At 30.0% G+C, this 22,429-nt stretch overlaps 1 protein-coding gene across 1 annotated transcript; it reads right to left on the reverse strand.

Annotated features, from left to right (window-relative positions):
- Nucleotides 1-570: 570 nt before the first annotated feature.
- LOC136970601 (histone-arginine methyltransferase METTL23-like) lies at nucleotides 571-22,235 on the reverse strand. Its single transcript, XM_067265049.1, has 6 exons — nucleotides 21,939-22,235; nucleotides 21,748-21,852; nucleotides 16,968-17,214; nucleotides 8,435-8,519; nucleotides 8,192-8,361; nucleotides 571-1,044 (listed from the first exon to the last, which is right to left on the reverse strand). Exons 1-5 carry the CDS (start codon nucleotides 22,017-22,019, stop codon nucleotides 8,193-8,195), a joined length of 687 nt encoding a protein of 228 aa, XP_067121150.1. The 5' UTR covers nucleotides 22,020-22,235; the 3' UTR covers nucleotides 571-1,044; nucleotide 8,192.
- Between the last annotated feature and the right edge of the window lie 194 nt (nucleotides 22,236-22,429).

Below are 22,429 nucleotides of genomic sequence, written 5' to 3' on the forward strand. Positions count from 1 at the left end.
TAAAATCACATACATTATAGACATATCCATTCCAAACACTCACAATATACAAAGCGCATGCACTGAAAAAATTAGCAAGTACACAGAACTCGCCCAGGAAATAAGGCATCTGTGGAGGATGGATAGGTTGCTTATTGTACCTGTCGTTCTCTCTTCTACAGGTGTCATACCACACACACTACACAAAAGCCTGGGCACATTAGAATTGAATAGAAACACATACATCACACTACAGAAGGCCACTATATTGAATACATGTCATATTGCGAGAAAATTCCTGAATACAGACACAAACACAAGGCTGTGTACTATGCCTTGACTTTGGTCCAGCATAGTACACAGCCACCAGTGTTAACAGAGTATATCTCACTTAACCCAACATAATAATAATATGATGATGATGATGATGATATTAGTGAAATAACAATTAAACATTCCTTGAACACATTATTTAAAACAGATTTTACAAGGTCACATCAAAATTGTGAAATATTTAAAATGTAAATGGCAAGTTTTTATCCCATTATACTATTAATAAGGATGAACTCCCACTGTAGTTACTTGGAGGAATTGATCGACGCACCTTTAACAGCAGGCAAAGAACACTAATGTTTTGACCTGATTAATAGACCATATTCACTATATCAAAAACGTTAGCATTCTTTAAACTTCACCCATTGTTAACGATGCATTGATCAATTCATTAGACTACATAAAAAACTTCTCGTAACAATATTTCTATAATGCACTCACCTTAGTTAATATAATTTTTTTTTTAAATGATGCAATGATTATAAGTCAAACTTAGTTCACATGAAACAAAAATCTTTTTGAAATTTTAAATGATTCAGACTAAGGACCTTCATCAGGAATTAACAAGAGGGAAAAGATGCTTTGACTCCTGATGATGGGCACATAGCCTGAAAGCATAAAGTTTTCTAAAAAGTTTCACTCCAATAAAAGCAGTTTGAATTGGATTGACATTTGAAGAGCTTCCTTAACAAGTGTATCTGGAATTTCTTTTCAATAGGAACGAATTTACAACTGTAAATATATAAACATATCATTAAAATTAACAATATTTAATATTATAGCTTATTCAAAAATAATAGCAATGAAAACATACTATTAATGTCTTTAACTTTTGAAATTTCAAAGTGATCTCAGAGTTAAAAATTTACTGTAAGCAAATAAATTTATACAGTAAACTAAGCCTGAATTATAAATTTATCAAATCTTAATGCCAAATTCATTGGGCCATAACTTGGCTAATTAAATATGTAAATAATAAAGTAACATACAGGGGTGTCCCATAAGGCTGGAACCATAGGACATATGTTAATCTTTGTTTATTCTTTTAGGATAAAGCATGGCATTCAGTAAGGAGGAAAGAATTCAAGGTATTGTAATGGCAGGGCCTTGCATTCAGCAAAAAGTTGCCGAGTTTAACAGGCTGCTCCAGACTACTATGTGCAATTGGTGAGAAGTATGGATGTAGTTTACCAAACTCTTCAACAATTTCTTGACAACTGCAGGTCTATACCATCAAGACAACTTGAATTTTCCCCTCCTTACCCAGTGTCATGTTTTACCCATAAAATATTAATGTAATCCTGTGGTTTGACTTACAAGAAACTGTGTATAGGAAATAAAATTAAATCCATCTAGAAATGTATCAAGATTTAAATATCTCATGGTTTTCTTATACTAAAATAAAAACAAATGTTTCAAAAATGTATTCATATGAAAATTTTGATAAATAGCATAAATGCAATCTAAAATAGTATTTAAATATTTCAAAGCAATACAATTCCAAAATATTGTCAGATACATTATACTGAAAGTAAATATACATTCATACAAGATGCGTTTGACAGATGCCAGTCATATTCCTTGGCACAAAGAGTATGACTGACATCTGCCAAATGCATCTTGTTGTACGGTGACACCATGGTTAACATGAGTTATATATATATTATTTAAAAGAAACGTTTTTTTATGCGAGATAAATAACTTTAAGATTAGACACATGATTAAACATAAATGTGATATGCCAACTTATATCAATCTCATATTTTTGTTTCGGGTAAACACAAAATTATTTTGCAGTTTTTTGAATTACTTACTCCATGTGTCGAATGAAAAAACTTTATAATACGGTAAAAGTTAATAAATAGAGTGGCTTAAAAGGTGCCGAGAAAGTGAATTTCAAGTTATTATTAATGTAAGAACTGTGATGAAGTTAATAAAACATTTACTATTCTAAGTTCAAAGTTTGAAACTGGTTTGTAGCTCAACAAATGCAAGAAACGTAAGCACTTCTTGAATCCATAATAACAATAAATCTTACTTTATATTCTTAATACATTTTGTTATTTATACAAAATAAAGGTCCTTAAATTTGAGTCTTTAAAATTTTAATTAATAAAGTAAATAAAAGAATAACGTCATCATAAAATTTATAAAAACTGAAACAGTTTTGCTTAAGAGCAGTAATGTATGTTTTTATTTGCAAACAAAAACTATTCAGTTAGAAGCAGATATATAACATCTAGACATATTACTAATGTAGTATATCAATTAAATGTAATTGAAGCACTTGGTAAGCAGACCATTAACTCAGATAAATGCTGCATCTTAATACTTTAAATATTAATTCAGTAACTTGTGTATAGCGCATCCAATTGAAATAGAAGGGCATTTTATTAATGCCAAATTTAAGATACATAATTGAAGTGACAAACCGTATCATTCTAATAAAATACCACCATATTTTTTATTACGCATAATTGTTTCTGTATACACATTTTGTTTTAATGTAATTTATTTAAATTAACACTTTAACTACTTGGCCATCTTAAATTGAATTAAAAATAACAATTTTATCTTAGTATTTTTGTAGAATATCCTTTGCTTCTTTAATAAATAAATAAATAAGTTTCCTTATAATTGTCAAAAATAAAATTTAAGAAAATTTAATAATAAATTTTTAAATACAAGAAAAGCTTTATTTCTAGATTTATTACTTCTTTTAATTATATTATTAATAAATGTAATATTATGTATTTATTTTATTACTATTTATATTTTATCAAACTGTTCTATCAAACATTTTTGTTTATATTTTATTATTACAAATAATAAAAATAGAATAATAATATGTATGAAACAAAATGTCTATGAACTCACCTGTTACAATAATTTTTTTCCAGTACTGTTAAATAGTACAAGTTGCTTTATTCTGAACAAAGTATTATTTATGTTTCATTAAATATTTTTGGACTTATTTAATCTACCTTTAAATTGTATTTGAAATTAAACTTTGAGATTCGTATGATTATAAATTTTAATATAAATCTTTTAATAGATTTTTATTTGTTTCACACAAGCGTGTTATAGTAATATTATTTAGAAACATTTGTATTTTTATTCAAAATGTATTATTCGTGTAGAATATTTATGGATTAAGACAAACCTGGCCAACCCAAATTGTTTCGTGGGCCACTTTGATCACGTGTAACATTACGGTGGGCCACAATTTAGGCAAACATGCTTTTAAAAAAGTAAAGCAAATACAAAATGAATAAGATTTTATTGTTATACCAAGAGTTTGTACTTGTACTTGCGCATTATAATGATGACACATGCAAATTTTCATTTATTTAATTGTTTTAGTGTACACATAACAGGAAACAAAAGTTTTAATAGATATATAATATCGCTTAGTAGGCCACAGAATTTAACGTGACGGGCCGCGGGTTGGCCAGGCCTGGATTAAGAGATACTTTCAATCACACCCAAAGAAATATGTTAATGGTAAGTGATTAACTTTCTGTAAGTATTTTATGTAAACTAGACTTACTGTAATACAGACATTTCTGCAAAAACTTATGATGTGATTACATTTCTTGATGCAGAAGCTGAAGGACAGTGAGATTGAGGCTTTCCTGCAATGCTTAATAATGGTACAGAGCAGTATCTTAATGACTGCTAGCCTAAACTTTAATGCTTTCTACTGCTGGCACAATGTGTTTAAAAGACTAAGTTTATAGGACATTTTTGGAATCCCTAGGCCTCTAGAACATACTGTGAAAAAGCATTCTATTATACCATGAAAATATTGCTACTATCTCAAGCAATACCCCATATATAATATATAGAATCCCACATACTATAATCTTCTTTTGTAATCATTGCTTTCAACACAGGCTTTTTAACAAATCAAAACATTTTTCCCTTTAAACTTAAAATGAACACTGTTTAATAAATAAATAATTTTTTTAAAAAAAGTGAAAGGAGCAATGCATTCAAATGATTCATTATCTATATATAATAAGATATATAAACCTACACATTAATAAAACCAAAAAATCTGCCAATTTTTATTGTCAGACTTAAAAATTTATTTATAATTATGTAATTTATCATAATATGGTGACTTAACTGCCTACCAGCAGCCAAATTTCTTTGTTTCAGATTGTTGGTTAACACTAATATAGTCTGATAAAAGTCCGGTCAATCATTTGATATTACTGATTTGTCATTACTGCAGATTAATTGTGCTGGTGATTTAAAATGGTAAAAAAATTTATTTTTTATTTTTTTATAAAAATATATTTACACCAATTTTTACTACATGTTTTTTTCGATGTTATTTATATTGTTTATTCAATAAGGAATGTTTACCTGATGTATAACACAAAAGTGCCATGTAAATGTATGGAAGGAAAGACTTATGTAAACATGCCTTAGGTCACTCCTTTGGGGTAAGTTAAAAAAGTTTGTTATTAGATAAGATTTAAACGAATTATATTATGTTGCATTTCTAATATTTCTCAATTTTATTACAATATAGCACTGAAGAGGGGCTTAGAAACAAAATAAGCCTGAAATGCATATGTAACCTGATACCTCAGTAAATAGTGTTCCTAACCTTGAAGCTGTAAGATAGTCTACAAGAATTTATTATCTGGATTAAAGAGACATACACATAAAAAAAAAATCTCTCTTAAAAAGCCATATTAAGAGCAGCAACTATTATACAAAATTAGTTCATTTCTATTCTCTTTATTTTATAATTAGTTAATACTTATATATTAATATATTTAGTGAGTTTCCAGAAAACATGCTTGTTCATGTTTTTCTGTTGTCTTTTTGTAATTTTTAAAGTTCTTCTAGGCTTGTTATGTACTGGGAGTGGAAATCAACTGCCTAAATACTAAAGACATACTAAGAGAACAGTAATAGTAATAATTAACAGTGTTCTTCCCAAGCTTGTTTTAGCTGATTTTAGTACAGTGTAATCTATGTCAGTGTTCCGCAACCTTTTTCTACTTGCGGCACACCCATGACTCAATACGGCACACCAAAATGTTATTACCCTAAAATACGTATGAAATGATACTATTAATAGAATTACATAGTGCCACTAACCTATTATTATTATTATTATTCTTCTTCTTTTTCTTCTTATTATTATTAAACAGACATAAACACCTGTGAGCACATTTATTTTACATTTAGTTTCTTAGCATACATAAAAATGCATGGCTTGTAATAAAAAATAAACAAACATCATCTTATTTCATCAGTTCTGCAGCAAAGAATGAAATGCAAGCATAAGAAACACAGCAACTGTGATAAAACATATAAATAAAACTTGACAATTAACAGAATATGTAAAAAGTTCACGTCACACTTTCACCTTGTGATGGCACATCAGTGTGCCGCGGTACACCGGTTGCGGAACACTGACTGACCTATGTAAACCAGACATATACAGTATTGAATATTTTTTCCAATTTGGTAAGTTCCATTTTGAATATTTTTTTTTAGCACAGAAAACTGCTGTGTTTCTAAGAATTTTTCCCAGTTGAGCAGGTTTCCATTTTATTAAGATTCCATTTTAAACAGGTTTTACTGTATTATTTCCTCTGAGCAATTAGAAAAGTTTTCTTTCTTAAAGATACGTGAACTATAGACTAGAATGTTATTGAGTTATTATAGTATAAATGTCATAGCCTGATTGTTAATTTAGCCACTTTACAAAGCATCTAGCCATTTAATTAAATGATGCTATTTTACTATAAAGCTAACTAATGTTCAACCAGATTGTCGTTACATTGCATTTTGCAATGAGGCTGGCTATGTTTAGCTGTATTGTAAAGCAACAGAAATCTCAGCCTCTTTACTAAAATGCAAATTATACACAAGGATTAGTTTTTTGTACTTCTAACAAAAATGTTAGAAGTACAAAAAACATACATTATATAATCTAACTTATGTATTATAAACTTGAAAATTATAATAAAAAACAGAGTACAGTGTTTCACTTCTTCTTTCTTTTAGGAAATAATATAATTATTTATAATAATTAATCAACTAATTAACTGTTCATTGATCATTTAAAATCTTTAAAAATATATATTACTTTGATGTACTGTACTCTTAATGTTTATGTACTGCACAGTATTTTACTGTAGTTAAGAATTGCTATTGTGAAATCATGAGATAAATAAAGATAAGATAGTTTAACATACTAAATAGTGCAAAATTAAATTATAAAAATAAGATAACACTTTAAATTTCTTCAATAGTGAATTCTATGGCCATCTTACCATTTTTGCTGTCTAATAACTTCTAAAATTCTGTCTCTAATCCATGGTTTCTTCAAATTTCCATGTTGTTTTGCACAGAACTCATTATTTGTTTGTTGAAATTATCTTTAAACTCACTGTACTCAGATATATTAAACTTTCACACATATATAGGGTGTATCAGTACAGTAGTTACAAACTCTCAGAAGAGATAGAGTACACCTAGACGATGGGAAATCACATAGCAATGCATGATCGGAAATGCTTTCCTGGCATGGTAGTGATGACACAAAACACAAGAAAGAAAGGACATGAACAGGGTGAGAAAACATGTTTATTATTCCTAGTACAGCAAAAATGCTGGGATATCTTTGGATGGTGTACGAAACTCCCATTAACAGTGCTGAGGAACTTGTTGCATGCATTGTGGCAGAGGCTGGGAAAATCCAGAACACGTTCAATATTTTTGACATTAGATCTTCAATGCGCCAGAGATGTGAGGCCTGCATCATGGCCCGGGTCGTAATTTTGAACACCTTATTTGATTTCTGCTGTACTAAGAATAATAAACATGTTTTCTCACCCTGTTCGTGTCCTTCATTTCTTATGTTTCGTGTCATCACTATCACACCAGTAAAGCGTTTCTGACCATGCATTGTTATGTGATTTCCCATCATATAGGTGTACTCTATCTCTCCTGAAAGTTTGTAACCGCTGTACTGATATACCTCGTATATCAGACATATTCAGACTTTCACTATTTGTTATAATCAATATTTCTAGCAGAACAGACATACTAGACAATGGCCAATTGGTGAATGTCTCGAAGCCTTAAGTGGTAAGAATTGGAAGTAAATATGACATTCTGGCAGTTTACCTAATGCTGCATTGTAAAGCAGCTAATCGTTTGACCAATCATATTGTAGAACTTGAAATGTCATTCAATCCAGCTGGATTTGGTTTAGCCTCTTTGTAAAGTGACTAAACATTAGTTAGCTTTCTTATAAAACAGGGACGTTTAATCAAACGGCTAGATGCTTTGTAAAGCAGATAAATTAACAATCCAGCTGGGACATGAATATTGTTTTGTTGTCATTAACTGAGGTTTGTGAAAAATTTACATAGCAGCCATCTACCAAAACAAGCCAACTTCTTAGAATATTTTTCTGGGAAGAATATTTTAGAATATATTACAAATTCGTATTTTTGAGTAATTTTAACTAAAAATGTCATGGCTTTTTAAAATAATCATTATAAATATCATAATTATTATTTTTATATTCAAAATGTACTTATAATTTACTAAAATTAATCTACATAAAATATACATAAATGTAATAAAACCACTGAACAGTAGTAGCTGGTTGTAGGTTTGGATCTGACCAACAACGGAGTTTTTCAAGTTTTTTTCAAGTGTCTAGTACCTAAATAGGTGCAAGTTTCATCTATTTAGAAAATAAGGAAAACTGGATGCTATAGAAAGTCCTTTCAAGAGGCATTCCTCCTTGGCAAATTGTCTACATGTTGTATTGCCATATCCAATCAAACCAACCAATAATACATAATAATATGCATAAATAATAAATAATAATTACTTTAATCAGATTCTTGATGTTCTTTTGCTATTTCAAACATTCTAATTTCATGTCTTCCTGGCATGTTAGATCCAGCAATATTTCCTCCTTCCGCATCAAATGATTCTAAAGATACAGCACGACAAGATAAATTCCATTTCTTCAATAAGTGTCTAATTGTCCAGTCAGCACTAAAAAGAATGAATCATAAGTAGTATATAATATTTATATCTGTAAAGTTTAAATCGGACACATCTACATTACCTTCTTTCTTGATATGTACACCAAAATCTTGCTTTTGGATATTTTGTAAAGATAAAAGAAATCGTGACAAGGATGGCTTCAAACACTAACAATTAAAAAAACTTTAACTGTTTAAAAGTACAAAAATATTTAATTTTATATTTTTAAACTAATAAATTGACAAGAAATACATAAATTTAAAAAATGTTTTAAATTCAAACCTTTTTTTTAATTTTAAGTTATTCAAATTTCACTTTGTTTGTTAAATAAATTCAGATAGAATTAAAATTAACTCATTCAAAATTTTATTTTTAAGAACTTCATACCCTTAACAGGTGACAGGCATAGTACATGTCCCAAGAACAAAGTAAAGGGGTGCCAAGAAGAAAGGGGATGTAATAATTTGAATCTATGGAATAACTGACTAAAATATTAAATGGTCCTTTGTTAAAAACTAAAAATGTATGAAAGTTGGCATACAAAGTGCAATTTAGGGATATAAAAAATACGGGTGCTGCTTAATGACAAAGATACATTCCAGAAATACATTGTTAAGTAACTCTGTAATTAAATAAACATCACAGAGTGTACTTAGACAAACCTTATATTGTATAGTCTACTAATTATATAGGTAGTATGTAACACAATAATAATTTATGTACTGGTACCTAAATATAGAAAAATGCACAAGCAACTATAAATTTTTCATTTCCATTGTAATCTTATGGGATCTGTTGTTAAGCAGACATATTTATATTATACATGAGAATATGTATTATTCAAATATCAAATGTCCAGAAGTTAAAGATCTGCATGAAACATTTAGAGTTTATAATACAAAACAGTTTCACAAAGAATTTTTATGAAATAATTGAATCATATACCGTATACTTCCACAGATGAGACAGCCTTCAGATAAGACGAGGTATAAATTCTTGTCAAAGTTTTATAGATTTAGCGTATTTCTGTCCTATAAGACGACCCCCAAACTATCAACGGCCTATGAATTCAGTTTAGATCAGCAATCATCAACTGGATAATAATACTGTATAGTGTATACGAAATTATGTCCTATTTGTAATTTTTTAAATGAACTAATTTTATTTCCTTGAATCTGGCAGCACTGCCTTACAATTGTTGCAAACATTCGCACTGATTTGGGCATTCGGGTAATGACCTTGACTATTCACAAAAACGTCATATGGGATATTCTATTTTGTGAACATACCCTAAGTTTGCTCATTTTTCCCCAGTAGCTCAATAAACATAACTTTTAATATTTATTTTGTTCTAGTATTGTTTTTATTGTTACATAACTTATATAGCATATTTAAATAATATGATAGATTTTTCTATAAGTTGTAGTAATTTTCAAGATCAGTCGCAGTCGGTGGTTGCACGCATAAAGGAAAAGCCTCCTTCATCATTGTTATGTTTTTGCTTATCGAATCACGTGCCGAATCACGAACTCACATGTACTTGAGGAGCTATTTGTCTTAGATGATGAATGTGAGGATTTTGTAGGATTTTAAATACATTGGTGAGGAGTGATTTGTTTTATTTTATAATGGTTTTAATTTATATAAATTTCAATCTCATTTTTTTGTATTTGTCCTGTAAGATGACCATGGATTTTGGGGGCCTTTTTTTATAATTCAACTATTGTCTTATCCGCAGAAATGTATGGTATTTTAATATACATGTGGGAACAAAGATTACCACATGTACAGTACATTACTAATTTAACCATTGATATTTAGAGGTTAAACTAACTTACATTTAAAGAAACAATACAGGTATAGATGTGCCACTCACTTGCCAAATCAATTAACTCTACAAAACAATTAAGAAATTGATAATATACATTATTTTTTAAATTCCTTAAACTTTAAATTTAAATAAACAGTGTATAATGCATTTTTATGTATGTATGTAATGATATTTGCAATTAATTATGTAAAAATTGTAAAAATAATAACAATTTTACTATAGGTTTACTAGTAGAGTTAATTGATTTGGCTCTTATTTCAAGAAAGAAAAACAAAATTTCTTAACTGAAGAACTGATAATATAATTTTATGATTATGAATATTGAGAAAAATTGCAGAATTTATTCCACATTAGACATAAATCTAGCATAATTATACAAACAAGATAATACTTTCTTCCTTCCTTCTACCTTCAACACTTAAATAAAATATATCTTTATCAGTTAAGAAACTATTAATAAATGTTTTATAAAACATCAGAGACTATTTCAATTATATACAGAATAAATAATTAGCATTATGTACAAATAACTTTAAATAAACCAAAAATTACAGGTTGTATTATAAGGTATCGTCCTCAGGCAAGTATAAATTTGAATAAACCTTTCAAACAAGCTGTTTTAAAATTAAAAGCAAATGGCATTAACTGCTTAGACCAGAGGTCCCCAAACTTTTTGTCTTGAAGACCACATACCAATTTTTTTCTGTTTGGGTAGACCCCCGCCTTTCTAACATTGAATTGTTAACTTCAAATGTGTTTTTGACAGCTGACACAGTGCTACTCACTTTGATAAGTTTAACTGTAGAGTAAAAAACTTAAAAAAAAAACACATATTAAGTTTTTTACATTTATTAATTAAAACGACACAAAATGCAAATCTAGTAAAATTATAACATAAAATAACTACACAAAAAAATAAATGCTTTTAATGGGAGGGATGAGCCTGATGCTTTAATAGCAAACTTTCAATATTTGGCTTCAATTTAGTTAGGTTTAACCTTAAATCTCCTCGATCGGTGATTTCTAATCCGTTTCTTTTTTTTTTTTGTGAGAAGATTGGCAACTGCACTGAAACCCTTTTCCATGAGGTATGAAGATGGAAAAGCTATCAAAAACTTTCTCGCGATTGTCGATAATGCAGGATAAGTAATAGGTATGTCTCTCTGAAGCCAAAATTGCTGACATCTCTTTCTGAACTGTACCTTAAGTTCTTCGTTAGTGCTTATTCTGATCAGTTCTTCTTGTAATATGACATCCATTCTTTCAATGTCACCGTATGGATCGATAATCCACTGTGGTATTTTCATAGTCAAAACATCCAAACCTAGTTTCAAAGTCTCTGTGATGCATATTTAAATGTTGAACGTAGGTTGAAACATCATCATCCTGGCAGTTTGACTGTGACAAATTGGGAAATTGGGAGAATTCACACCAATATTTTGCTTCATTAGTTTAATTCTGACAAGAAAAGCTGAAATGATGGACTTTGTTTTTATCAAATTTAGACTGTCATCTTGTAACTGCAAGTTAACCTCATTAAATTTAGTGAACAAATCTGTTAAATAAGCAATGTCTGGTTTCCACTTAATTAAATTTTCTTTTAAAATTGGATCTTTATCATCCAAAAACTCTAAAACTGTGCCAAAGAGTGAAAAAAATCATGTCAAACATAAGCCTTTTGACAGCCAGCATACTTCAGTGTGAAGCAACAACTGATGAAAGTTCTTGTCATTTTCTTCATACAGCTGCACAAATAACTTAGTATTCAATGTGTTAGTTCAAATTTTGTTTACTACATTAATAACAAATTGAAGAGATTGATGCAAACTACCACTCAGAGTTTTAGCAACTAAATTTTGTCAATGGATGACACAGCGTATTGCAAACACCCAGAGTACATTTTGTTTTAAATGGCTTATAAATCCACGATAGCACCCAAACATGGCTGGTGCTCCATCTGCTGCCGCTGATATTACATTTGATAAAGGAATTACTTTTTCCATGAAATAATCTCTCAAAACATTACATATTGATTTGCCTTTAGTGTCTGTTGTGAAAGTTCTCACAAAGAGCAATTCTTCATGGATTTCTTGGTCCATAACAAAATGAACATATGCCAATAGTAATGCTTCATTACTATGTAAAGTTGACTCATCCAGTTGTATAGAGAAATGGATCATTTGCTGATAATTACACAAGAAGCTTTCAATATCATAACTCATTTCATCAATACGTCTGAACCATGTTGTTACTCAAAGAAATTTTTTTTTATTATATCATATGCAGGTTTGTGTAGAACAGTTCTTAAAACCTCTTCGATAGCTGACAAAATTAATTGTTCCCCGATAGTATGCGGTTTTCCAGATTTTGCTATAAATAGCAAGATATTGTAAGATGCCGCAAACTATCATTGACTTTCTTATGATGTTGAAGCAAAAATACTATCCATCATGGGTCTCTTGTGAAGTTTTTCTTTAAGTATTTGAAAATATTTCAAATCTTTGCCTGTTTTATCAGGGTGACACCTTCTCAGATGATCCTCTAGCTTGGATGGTTTCATAGTGTCATTGCTCAAAAGTTTCTTGCATAAAAGACACATAGGCAATCATTTGTCCGACAATGATGGAATGAACTCAAATTTCAAATAATCAACACTGTACTGTCTACATTTCTTATTAGATTCGGCCATGTTTAGTATCAGTTATCTGTGGACAAATATTAAGCTATTTAAATACAGGGTGTTTCACAATGTTTTGACAATTTCAAAGTTGAATAACTCACAAACTAATTGCTAAAAAAAGTTGAAAATTCTACACAAGGTACAAAATTTATTCAATTTTACTTAAGAAATACTACATTGGACAAATGACAACCATTCGCGGCTACACAAGACTTAAGGCATTTCACCTAGCTTTTGAACACATTTTTCGTAACTGCTGGAGGAATTCTGGAAATTTCATCTCGAATTCAATCTCTTAATTGTTCCAAGCTTCTTGGCCGGTCGGAGTACACTCTCGCCTTCAAATAACCCCATAGGTAAAAGTCTGGCAGGGTTAAATCAGGTGAGCAAGGTGGCCATTCAAAACGAGCGCGTTTGGAAATTATGTGGTTGCCAAAAACTTCACAGAGAACTTCAATGATGCACTGGCAGTTTCACGGAAGTTTTTTTACCCAATTCAATATTGTTCCACGAGCAGGAATTGGATATCACGGCTGAATCTTAAAATGTTTACGAAATTCACATTGCATGTGCATGACAGATTCGCCGACGTGAAAATAGCACTCTACCGCAAACGCACAATGTTGCTTTGACCAGTACTCCATGATACTACGTAGTGACCTATATAAGATGAAAGTTGATAGTCCGCACTACTAATAGAGGGCACCAAAAACGCTGTATCTCGGTTTAAACCGAATTATTCAACTTTAAAATTGTCAAAACATTGTGAAACATCCTGTATGATAAGACATAGCATTCAAAATTGATTCTTAGTGTAAAACCTTATTTTAATTTAATCTTTAGATATCTTTTGTATGTATATGGAGAGGAATCATATACCATAGAATCTTGTTTATAAAGATAAAGAAATATATAATACCAATTAATAAAACTTTGGAAAAAAAACTATTAAGGAATACTCGTGTAATTGATGTTGACATGAATATTGAACTACTTTTACCTCAAGTTATGATCGGCATATCTATGCAATTGGAAGAACTTAAAAAAAAACAAAAATTATAAAAAATAATTTGCTTACTTTTCTCTGGCACTCCGAAACAAGATGCATTGATTCACTTTAACTTGTATGTACCTAACTACCTATTTATATTTTTAAAAATATTTGCTTAACACTTTTCAAAATTCCAAAATCAAATGAACAGTGTTTGTCTCTGACATTTGTATTTATAACTGACGAATTAAAATGTCTGTACAAGTACAATTGGTACAAGTCTGTGCCGTCCTTGCAAAGCTCCGGTACAAGCCTGGACAAGTGTTGCTACTTCACGTATGTGCGCTGATACTAGTATCAAATGTGCAAGTTTTTACAAGATACAAGTGTTGTGACCACAAAGCAAATAGCTTACTTGCACAATATTATGAAATATACTTAATTAATATGTAATTGACTGTAGCAAATAAAATAATTGTTTATTATGAAATTTATAATAATTCTTAAACAGTTTGATATATAAGAAAATAATAACTTACATTTCAATAACAAAAGTATAACAATAATTTCATAAGTAAAACAAAATAGGTTGATTGAACTCAAAAGAATATTCTAACAATTAGCACTAATTAAAATTCAAAGCAATTAAGTTGTTGGTTTGACCTGTAGACAGAGAATGATCCCATCATCGATCTCAAATTTTCCCATGATTAAAGCATGGAGTCATAAAGTTTCCCAAATCTAGCTCCAAATCTTCATGTTTCATAAACATTTATGATTTAAAAATTTTTACTTCAAAGCTAATTTATATGTCTATTATAAAAAAGTATTATGTAAGTACAGTACATAGGTACTATCTGTGTTATATGAATTATTCCATTTATGGAAAGCCAAAATTTCGGTCACAATCTGCTTAAATGGGATCCATTCTCATAGACTCCCCATTTACATCTCATGCACCCCCAATTTTCGTTTTTGTTGACATGGACCCTTTGTGGGGGTGCATATTGACCCCTTTTGGAGACGACCCCTAGGGATCAATATAGACCAGGGGTGACTAACAAGTCAATTGCGATCGACCGGTCAATCGCCAAGCCAATTTTGGTCGATCGCTTGCGATGTCTTGACTTAATGTATTACATATTTTGTAACTGAACGCAACAGTATGTATGCAGTTATGACTCGATTTATAAGCAGTGCACCTCGTACTGAAACAGCGTATAAACATAGTATGTATTTCACATGTCCCCCCACTTAGACTATGCCTACGACAACAAGTCGATCGCGACACATTTTTAAGATAAAAAGTAGATCTTATGTACACAAAAGTTGGCCACCCCTGATATAGACCACTTTGGGAATCACTGGTTTAGAACAAATTAATCGTAAACCAAGATTGGACAGCACGCCGATTGTTTAATACGAGAGAATTCTTGTCATACAGGCGTTAGATTACAAACATTATAGCAACATTTGTTTGTAATCTAATGCCTGTATGACAAAAATTCTCTCATAGAACAAATTACATTTAATATAAGCAAACAAAGAATTTAAATTAAAATGTTAAAATTAGTCATCTCATGCACTTTAATTTAAATTCTTTATTTTCTTTTATATTAAATGTAATTTGTTCTAATGGTTAATGCCATTTGCTCTTAATTTTAAAAAAGCTTGTTTGAAAGGTTTATTCAAATTTATACTTGCCTGAAGACAACACCTTATAATACATCGAAAGCGCTAGCAGCAATAAAACGTTATTTTAAACGTATTTAATGCCTTTTTGTGAAAGTTTCTTTTTTATTTTAGGGGTTCACCACAATCACACTTTCTTCTTTTAGAATAGGGAGAATCATTCATGTCATATCATTTTGATTTATTTAATGTTGACTGTGCATAATGGTAATTATTTATTCTGCATGATGTAATGGCTGTCTCTAAGTTACATCTGGAGTTTTCTTGAAATTTTTATTCCCTCTCCCTCATTGTCCCAGTTTTTCCAAGTTTCCATAACCCCTCCCCTCTTCAGACATCCAACAAAACTCAATACCCCTGAAAACCTTTATCACTTTATGAATATTAAAATGCATAAACTGTATAAAATTGAATGAAATAAAATGGACATTCATTGAAGTTCAACCTCTCTCAGCTTGTCCTACATATCATAGCTCCCTCCCTCTCTTCTAGTGTGGATGTATGTCATTTATGGACAGCCCCATATGAAATATTGCAGAATGTTTATAATATACATTAACAATAACAATATTTAATACAGAAAATCCTCATTAGTTTGAAATTCAAGGAACGAAATAATTGCAACTTTGAATTATCGAATTATCCTAGATTTACATATTTCTGTACAATATGCCAAATGCCATGTTACTGACATAATTTATTAAGGAAATGGAATATGGCAACATATACAGAATGCTATTTTCATTAATTAATAATTAATAATAATATAAATAAACTTCAGGTAAACAGCATGTGTCCAGTACAAACATCACAGTTTCCAGATAGGTTTCATAAGAAGTAATGAGGAATTTCTCAAAATGTAGCTTGAATTATTTTTAAAGTGGCCCAAAATATAATAATTTATCCAAATTTAGTAGCCTAGAGCCTAGTAATATCTTAATCTACTACTTGTAGCCCAATCTTGCAATCCCGAAACCCAGTCGTATTTTATAAGATAAGAGAAAAAATGGTGTTCCATGACATCCAAAAATGTGTTAGTGTAAAAGCAAAGTCATGTTGACCAGATTGGAATTGTTCTTGGTCTATTGTTCTATTATAACATAGAGATACTTTAATGTAAACAAATGCATTAATATATGCATATGACAGTCTGGATAGAATTTTCACTTCAAATTTCAAAATAGCTGTATTTCCAACTAAACAAATTCCTTTAAATCTCTATACTCCTGGCCAGGACAAAAGTACAGTTACAAACTAACAGGATTTCAAACTTTCTGAGTTCAAATTAATGAGGATTTATGTTTTAAAAATGCTATATAGTCTCATAAATATTTGAAGAATTGTTTAAAAGTTAACAGCATTCATATTTATGATTCTTTTGATTTTCTTTAAGAAGTAATATTTATAATAACGTTTCTTACCATCTGGATCATAAAAGCAATCTGATCCCAAGATAATATCAACAGGCTTCAAAGTTAAAACATTTGGACAGAACATTCCCCACGTTAAACTGAATATTTTAAGATTATCATTCTCTTTCAAATCATTTGCTTGAATATTATCTCTGCACAGTTCAAAGCATTTTGGTGAAAAAGCACTATCAGTCAAGTATACACATGCACCACACTTGGCAGCTGTAAGTCCTGGAAGTGCTGTGCCAGCACCTATCTACAAATATAAAAGCATTAATTAATATAAAATTAATTTTAGCAGTTACACATTAAAATTTGTATGCATTTTTATTGATTAAGTGATGATAATTTTCATTCTTGATTCAATCCTTAAGTGTTATGAGAAAGCTTCTACGGGGCTTAGAAGTAAAACAAGCTCTTTTGCCTCTTAGAAAGCCCTTTTTTTGAACAAATAAAATATATAGAATGTTTCTTTATTAATAAAAAGCCAGGAAAAATATCCCCAGCTTCCACTCTCAATGACCATGGCAATAGATAAGCTTTGCAAACCTTGTCAAAGAAGTCTTCCACTAACAGATCCAACATGGTTTAGTTGTCTGCAGTTCTTCATTGCTCTAGACTCTAGAGCAGGCCTGGCCAACCCAAATTGTTTCGTGGGCCACTTTGATCACGTGTAACATTACGGGTGGGCCACAATTTAGGCAAACATGTTTTTAAAAAAGTAAAACAAATACAAAATGAATAAGATTTTATTGTTATACCAAGAGTTCATACTTGCACTTGCACATTGTAACAATGACACATGCAAATTTTCATTTATTTAAATGTTTTGGTATACACATAACAGGAAACAAAAGTTTTAATAGATATATAATATCGCTTAGCGGGCCACACAATTTAACGTGACAGGCCGCGGGTTGGCCAGGCCTGCTCTAGAACAACGATAAATGCCAAAAGTTATTGTGAAACCCTTAAAAAATTATAAAAACAAAAGATTAACAAAAGACTGGATTTTGGAGTAATTTAAATATATAAATTTAAATCAGAAAATTACCCATCATGACAATTACATTTAACCTAATTTTGTTATATTATTAATACACAGCTTTCAAGTGGTAAATAAGATTTTTAAATACAAATTCATACAAAAACATATGGTTATCAAAGCATGTGCTAGTCTTTGTGAGTCACAGTGACTCATTAGGTTTGTAAATGTGAGTCAACTTAAGTAATCCACGAGTCACATCAGCCAGTTTCAATAAACATGTTTATTGAAACTGTCTTTCCATTCTCGTGATTTTGTAAATTTGAATTTGGTTCTTTCTTCTTTTTGTTTTTTTGTTCGAGTAACTGAAGAAGACTGATGAAATCAGTTGAAAACGTTCTTATATAGTTAAACTTTTGCTGGAATTTAAGAAAGGTGTTGTTTTCTCTTTATTATACCAGTTCCAGCAGGTTCGTTATTCATTTTTAAACATGTTTATTGTGTACTTTGTACATAACAAGCTGAAACATATTGCAGATATTATAACTGTTAAGAAATACAACAACAGAACATATTTATAAATAAGACTCAGGGTAGCCAGATTTTTTATTGTCCTATACTCAAAAATAATTGTTTCAAGCCTATTTTGCAGTAAATTTTGGAAAAGTTTTGGGAAAATTCCCACATTTATGTGTTAATTTTTGCCATTTTTTTCAGCAAAGTGAAAATTTGCCCAGAATTTGTCTACAATTGCCCAAAAAAAATTTGTGTACACTCAAACCTGTTTTTGTGCGGTCTTTCTTTGTGCGATTTTTTTTGTGCGGTATATGAATTTCAATCAAATTGGTATACTGCACAAAAAAACATTACACAAAACAAATCGCACAAAAACAGGTTTGAGTGCCCAAGTTTGTCATTTTTACCTACAATTTAGAAATCTAGGCATCTACATGGCCATTTGGCAGTCCTGATAAGACTCGTGTCCTTCAAGCCTGCCCAGGTTACAACTTTGTATAGCTACTGTGGTAAGCCTATATTCATTCAAGTCATGCACATTTTAATCTTTACCCAGTGAAGGGCAGCCCAACGTTGGTTAGATTGTTGGCTGCTACGTCGTATAGTATTTGCATTCTTGATCCCATACTCTTGCATACCAGATGGAATACTGATAGTTACAACATCAAATTTCAGTGAGTCACAAACTGACTCGCCAGTAAAAATGCTGCGAGTCAAAGTTGCAGAAATATTAAATTTGACATGTAAAAATGTGAGTAAACAAAAGCTCTGGTTGTGTTATTTTGAAACAACTACACTCATTTAACTAATATTATTTGCTTTTAATTTATAATTAACTAAATTTAGTTTTCTTTTTTTCATTTCCTAATTTCAAAAAGAACTTTAAGACACTCGCTTCTTGTCTTTTATTTTTTATGTTAAGTGTAACTTGTCTTTCTTTTTAACTAGGACTTTTAATACAAATTTGCATGGATCCCTCCCTTCAATATAACAAGTTCTAGTTAAAAAGAAAGTCCAAGTAGAGAAGTTACACTCAACATTCAAAAAGAACTGTTCGTATTACAAACTGAAAACAAAAGACTGTCATTCTATACACTGTCATTGTATTTTACATTGTTTTATGTTATCATTGTTTATAGTTACAATAATATACAATTCTATATTCATTTATCTTTCAAATATATTAATTTTTGTAATTTACAAAGTAATAGTGTACATGAGATATGCCATGTAACATGCTTAGAAACTGGATTATAATATAAAACATCTGCTAAACACAAAACTCCAGTTTGAAAATGGAAATTAAATGCAAAATAAACATTTTTGATTACCTTAAGCAATCAAAAATGTTTATTTTGATGCGTTTGACGAACATTTTATAGGAAATATGTCTTAAATAAATAATCTTTTAATAAATGAAACTATCTAAAAACAATACTTTTATTTATCATTACGATAAATGAAACAATTTACGAAAAATTAAGTGTCTTATAAATATTCACATATATTCATATTTGTGCATGTTTTCTCAATATTTTATAACGTGTGGCCAAACCTCATCACAATAAGAGCCATACACGGCCTATTGGAAATATACAAGATATACATTCTCTATTGGAACAGAAGTTTATATATACAGTATCACTGGGCTTATCTCAAACATAATAAAATTAAAATATATATACAACTATTAACCTTTTAATTTTAAAATTAGAAAGGTTTAATTCAATTTTAACAAATGTTTTCAATCTCATAATTTATTCCTAAATTTTAAATATTATAACAATCAAATATACATTCCAAAATTAAATGTTAATGTATATAGACCTAAAGAAGATTTATTATTAGATCAAAAATATTTGTCAAATTGAATTAAAACTTACTGGTTTTAAAATTAAGGTTAACAACTGTATGCATTGAGGAACAATTTATCCAGCTTTTGTGAGTAATTCTAAAATTAAATACTTACTTAATATGTGTAATATATTTGTTCTACATATTTTTATGTTTGATTTTAATGTTGTAATTACTAAGTTTGGATCCGACTGATAAAACATTTTTATCAGGTAATTAACTTACTTCTTAAAAACTGTAAGTATTGTGTCTTGTGTTTATGCAATACACAGATTATGTCCTCCTAGAAAATACTTGAATCTTTAAAAACCTACGACCAAGTTTTGATGTGTCTGTTACTATAAGAGATGTAAAGAAAACTTTAAAGCAAATATTTTATAGAAGATCATTCTCCTTTTTTTGTTGCTCATATATGAATAGCTTACAACTTCAGCAAGGTACCAAAGATGCTTGGCAGAGATAAAATCATCTCCAGATGGATTTTAAAATATTGTCTATTATATAACATTTATATAATGTTGATTTATCAACTGACTAAACAATAAAGCATAAAAATTTATTCTTTATTCAAAAATTACTTACAGGCAAAGTGATGAGCTGTAAGTAAGTGGCCTCCCCAATGTCACATAATAAATTTATTTTATCTTTATTGGAATTGTCAAGATTATCTTAAAATTATGTAATACCTCTTCAAATAAATTTTCAGTTTTGAAAAGTATTTTTATAATTCTTTTAAAATTATTATGTTAGTAGACATACAACAACTTAGTTACATAATATCTAAAGTAAAAGCATAATATTTCATTACTAGGAGTAATAAATATATAATCTAAGTAAAATAATAATATATAAGCACAGTGATGGATTATCCACTAGCAAGCAAGGCATATATACCAACATATATGATAGTTATTTGCAAAACACACAGAATTATTTGGTGCCGACCCATACGTTTCCCTTAAGAAAACTGAGGAAGCAATGCTGTACTGCTTCTATACTACTGTCTGTATAAATAATGGTATAGCCATTGGCGTAGCCAGGGTTTTATTATGGGGGCCTAGTAGAGGCTGTAATTTTCTGGGGAGGGGCAATGCCCACCCATGCCCCTTCCTGGCTACACCCATGGCTATAGCTACAATTAGACATTATTAATTTATAATGTAGTAAAATTATGTAGGGGGCCCAGTGGTGAATTATAGCTTCGCAGGTGTTCAGGAAAATTTTAATTTGGGGACTCCATGTACTTTTTCCTCAAGGGGAATTTTCTTATAACAGATTGGTTTGGGGGCCCTTACCAACAGACAATTGCCCTTTTTATCCACAGGGTAACTTGTCACTGAGGGGGCCCTGGAAGTTCTTAATCTGCCACTGTATTGTGTCCTAATCCAAAAATATTTCAGAAGAATTTCATTAAAACTTGACGTATTATTTTACCTCTAAAACTGTTTTATCTTTGACGAAATTTCTGTTATGCCATACATATTGTGCCAATACAGGTGAACTCGGCCAAATATACATCCCATAAGAAGGATCAACGTACTGAAAAAAAAAATATATATATATATATATTGAAGGATTGAAATCACAACAGGATACAAATACGAAAAATTTGGGCAGAATTTTACCTCGTAAACAGTCATGACAAGCGTTTCACCTGTATTATCATCATCAAAGATAAAAGCTTTCACAGATTTATTCACGTCCATTTGTGTTATTTATTAGCCTTTTCATCTAGCCTTGCCATTCGCGTTTATTATCCTTATCGAGCCGTTAAATAACCAAAAAAGTGCAGCGAATCATGTCAACAACGTGTTCCTCGACCGACCACGTGATTCACCTACATTTCATAGTACGGGTCACCACATTACGTAATCGACGTCACAATAACATAAAACACAAAAATTAATAAAAATCATTTTAATAAAAAGGAAAAAAATTCTGCCAACATTCGAAATTATATTTATCCAAACGAAATTATTAAATATTTAAATAATACCGCATCAATGTTTAATTTACGACGGACTATTTTTTTAATTTTTTTTATTTTTCTTTCTCTATTTCCTAATTTCAAAATGTGGCACGTGATAAGAAGTTATCCAATTAATGGTAAGAATTT

Source organism: Centruroides vittatus, unplaced genomic scaffold, assembly GCF_030686945.1.
Source record: "Centruroides vittatus isolate TY-2023 unplaced genomic scaffold, ASM3068694v2 contig_2054, whole genome shotgun sequence".
NCBI lineage: Eukaryota > Metazoa > Arthropoda > Arachnida > Scorpiones > Buthidae > Centruroides > Centruroides vittatus.

What these genes read in the sequence shown, in the direction of transcription:
- LOC136970601 (XM_067265049.1), bottom strand. Translation starts at nt 22,019, where the DNA reads ATGGACGTGAATAAATCTGTGAAAGCTTTTATCTTTGATGATGATAAT. An exon ending in TTGCTTTTATGATCCAGATG is followed by an intron (nt 8,520 to 16,967) that starts GTAAGAAACGTT and finishes TTTAATTGTTAG; the next exon opens with TGTTTGAAGCCATCCTTGTC. An exon ending in TGTACATATCAAGAAAGAAG is followed by an intron (nt 8,362 to 8,434) that starts GTAATGTAGATG and finishes CATTCTTTTTAG; the next exon opens with TGCTGACTGGACAATTAGAC.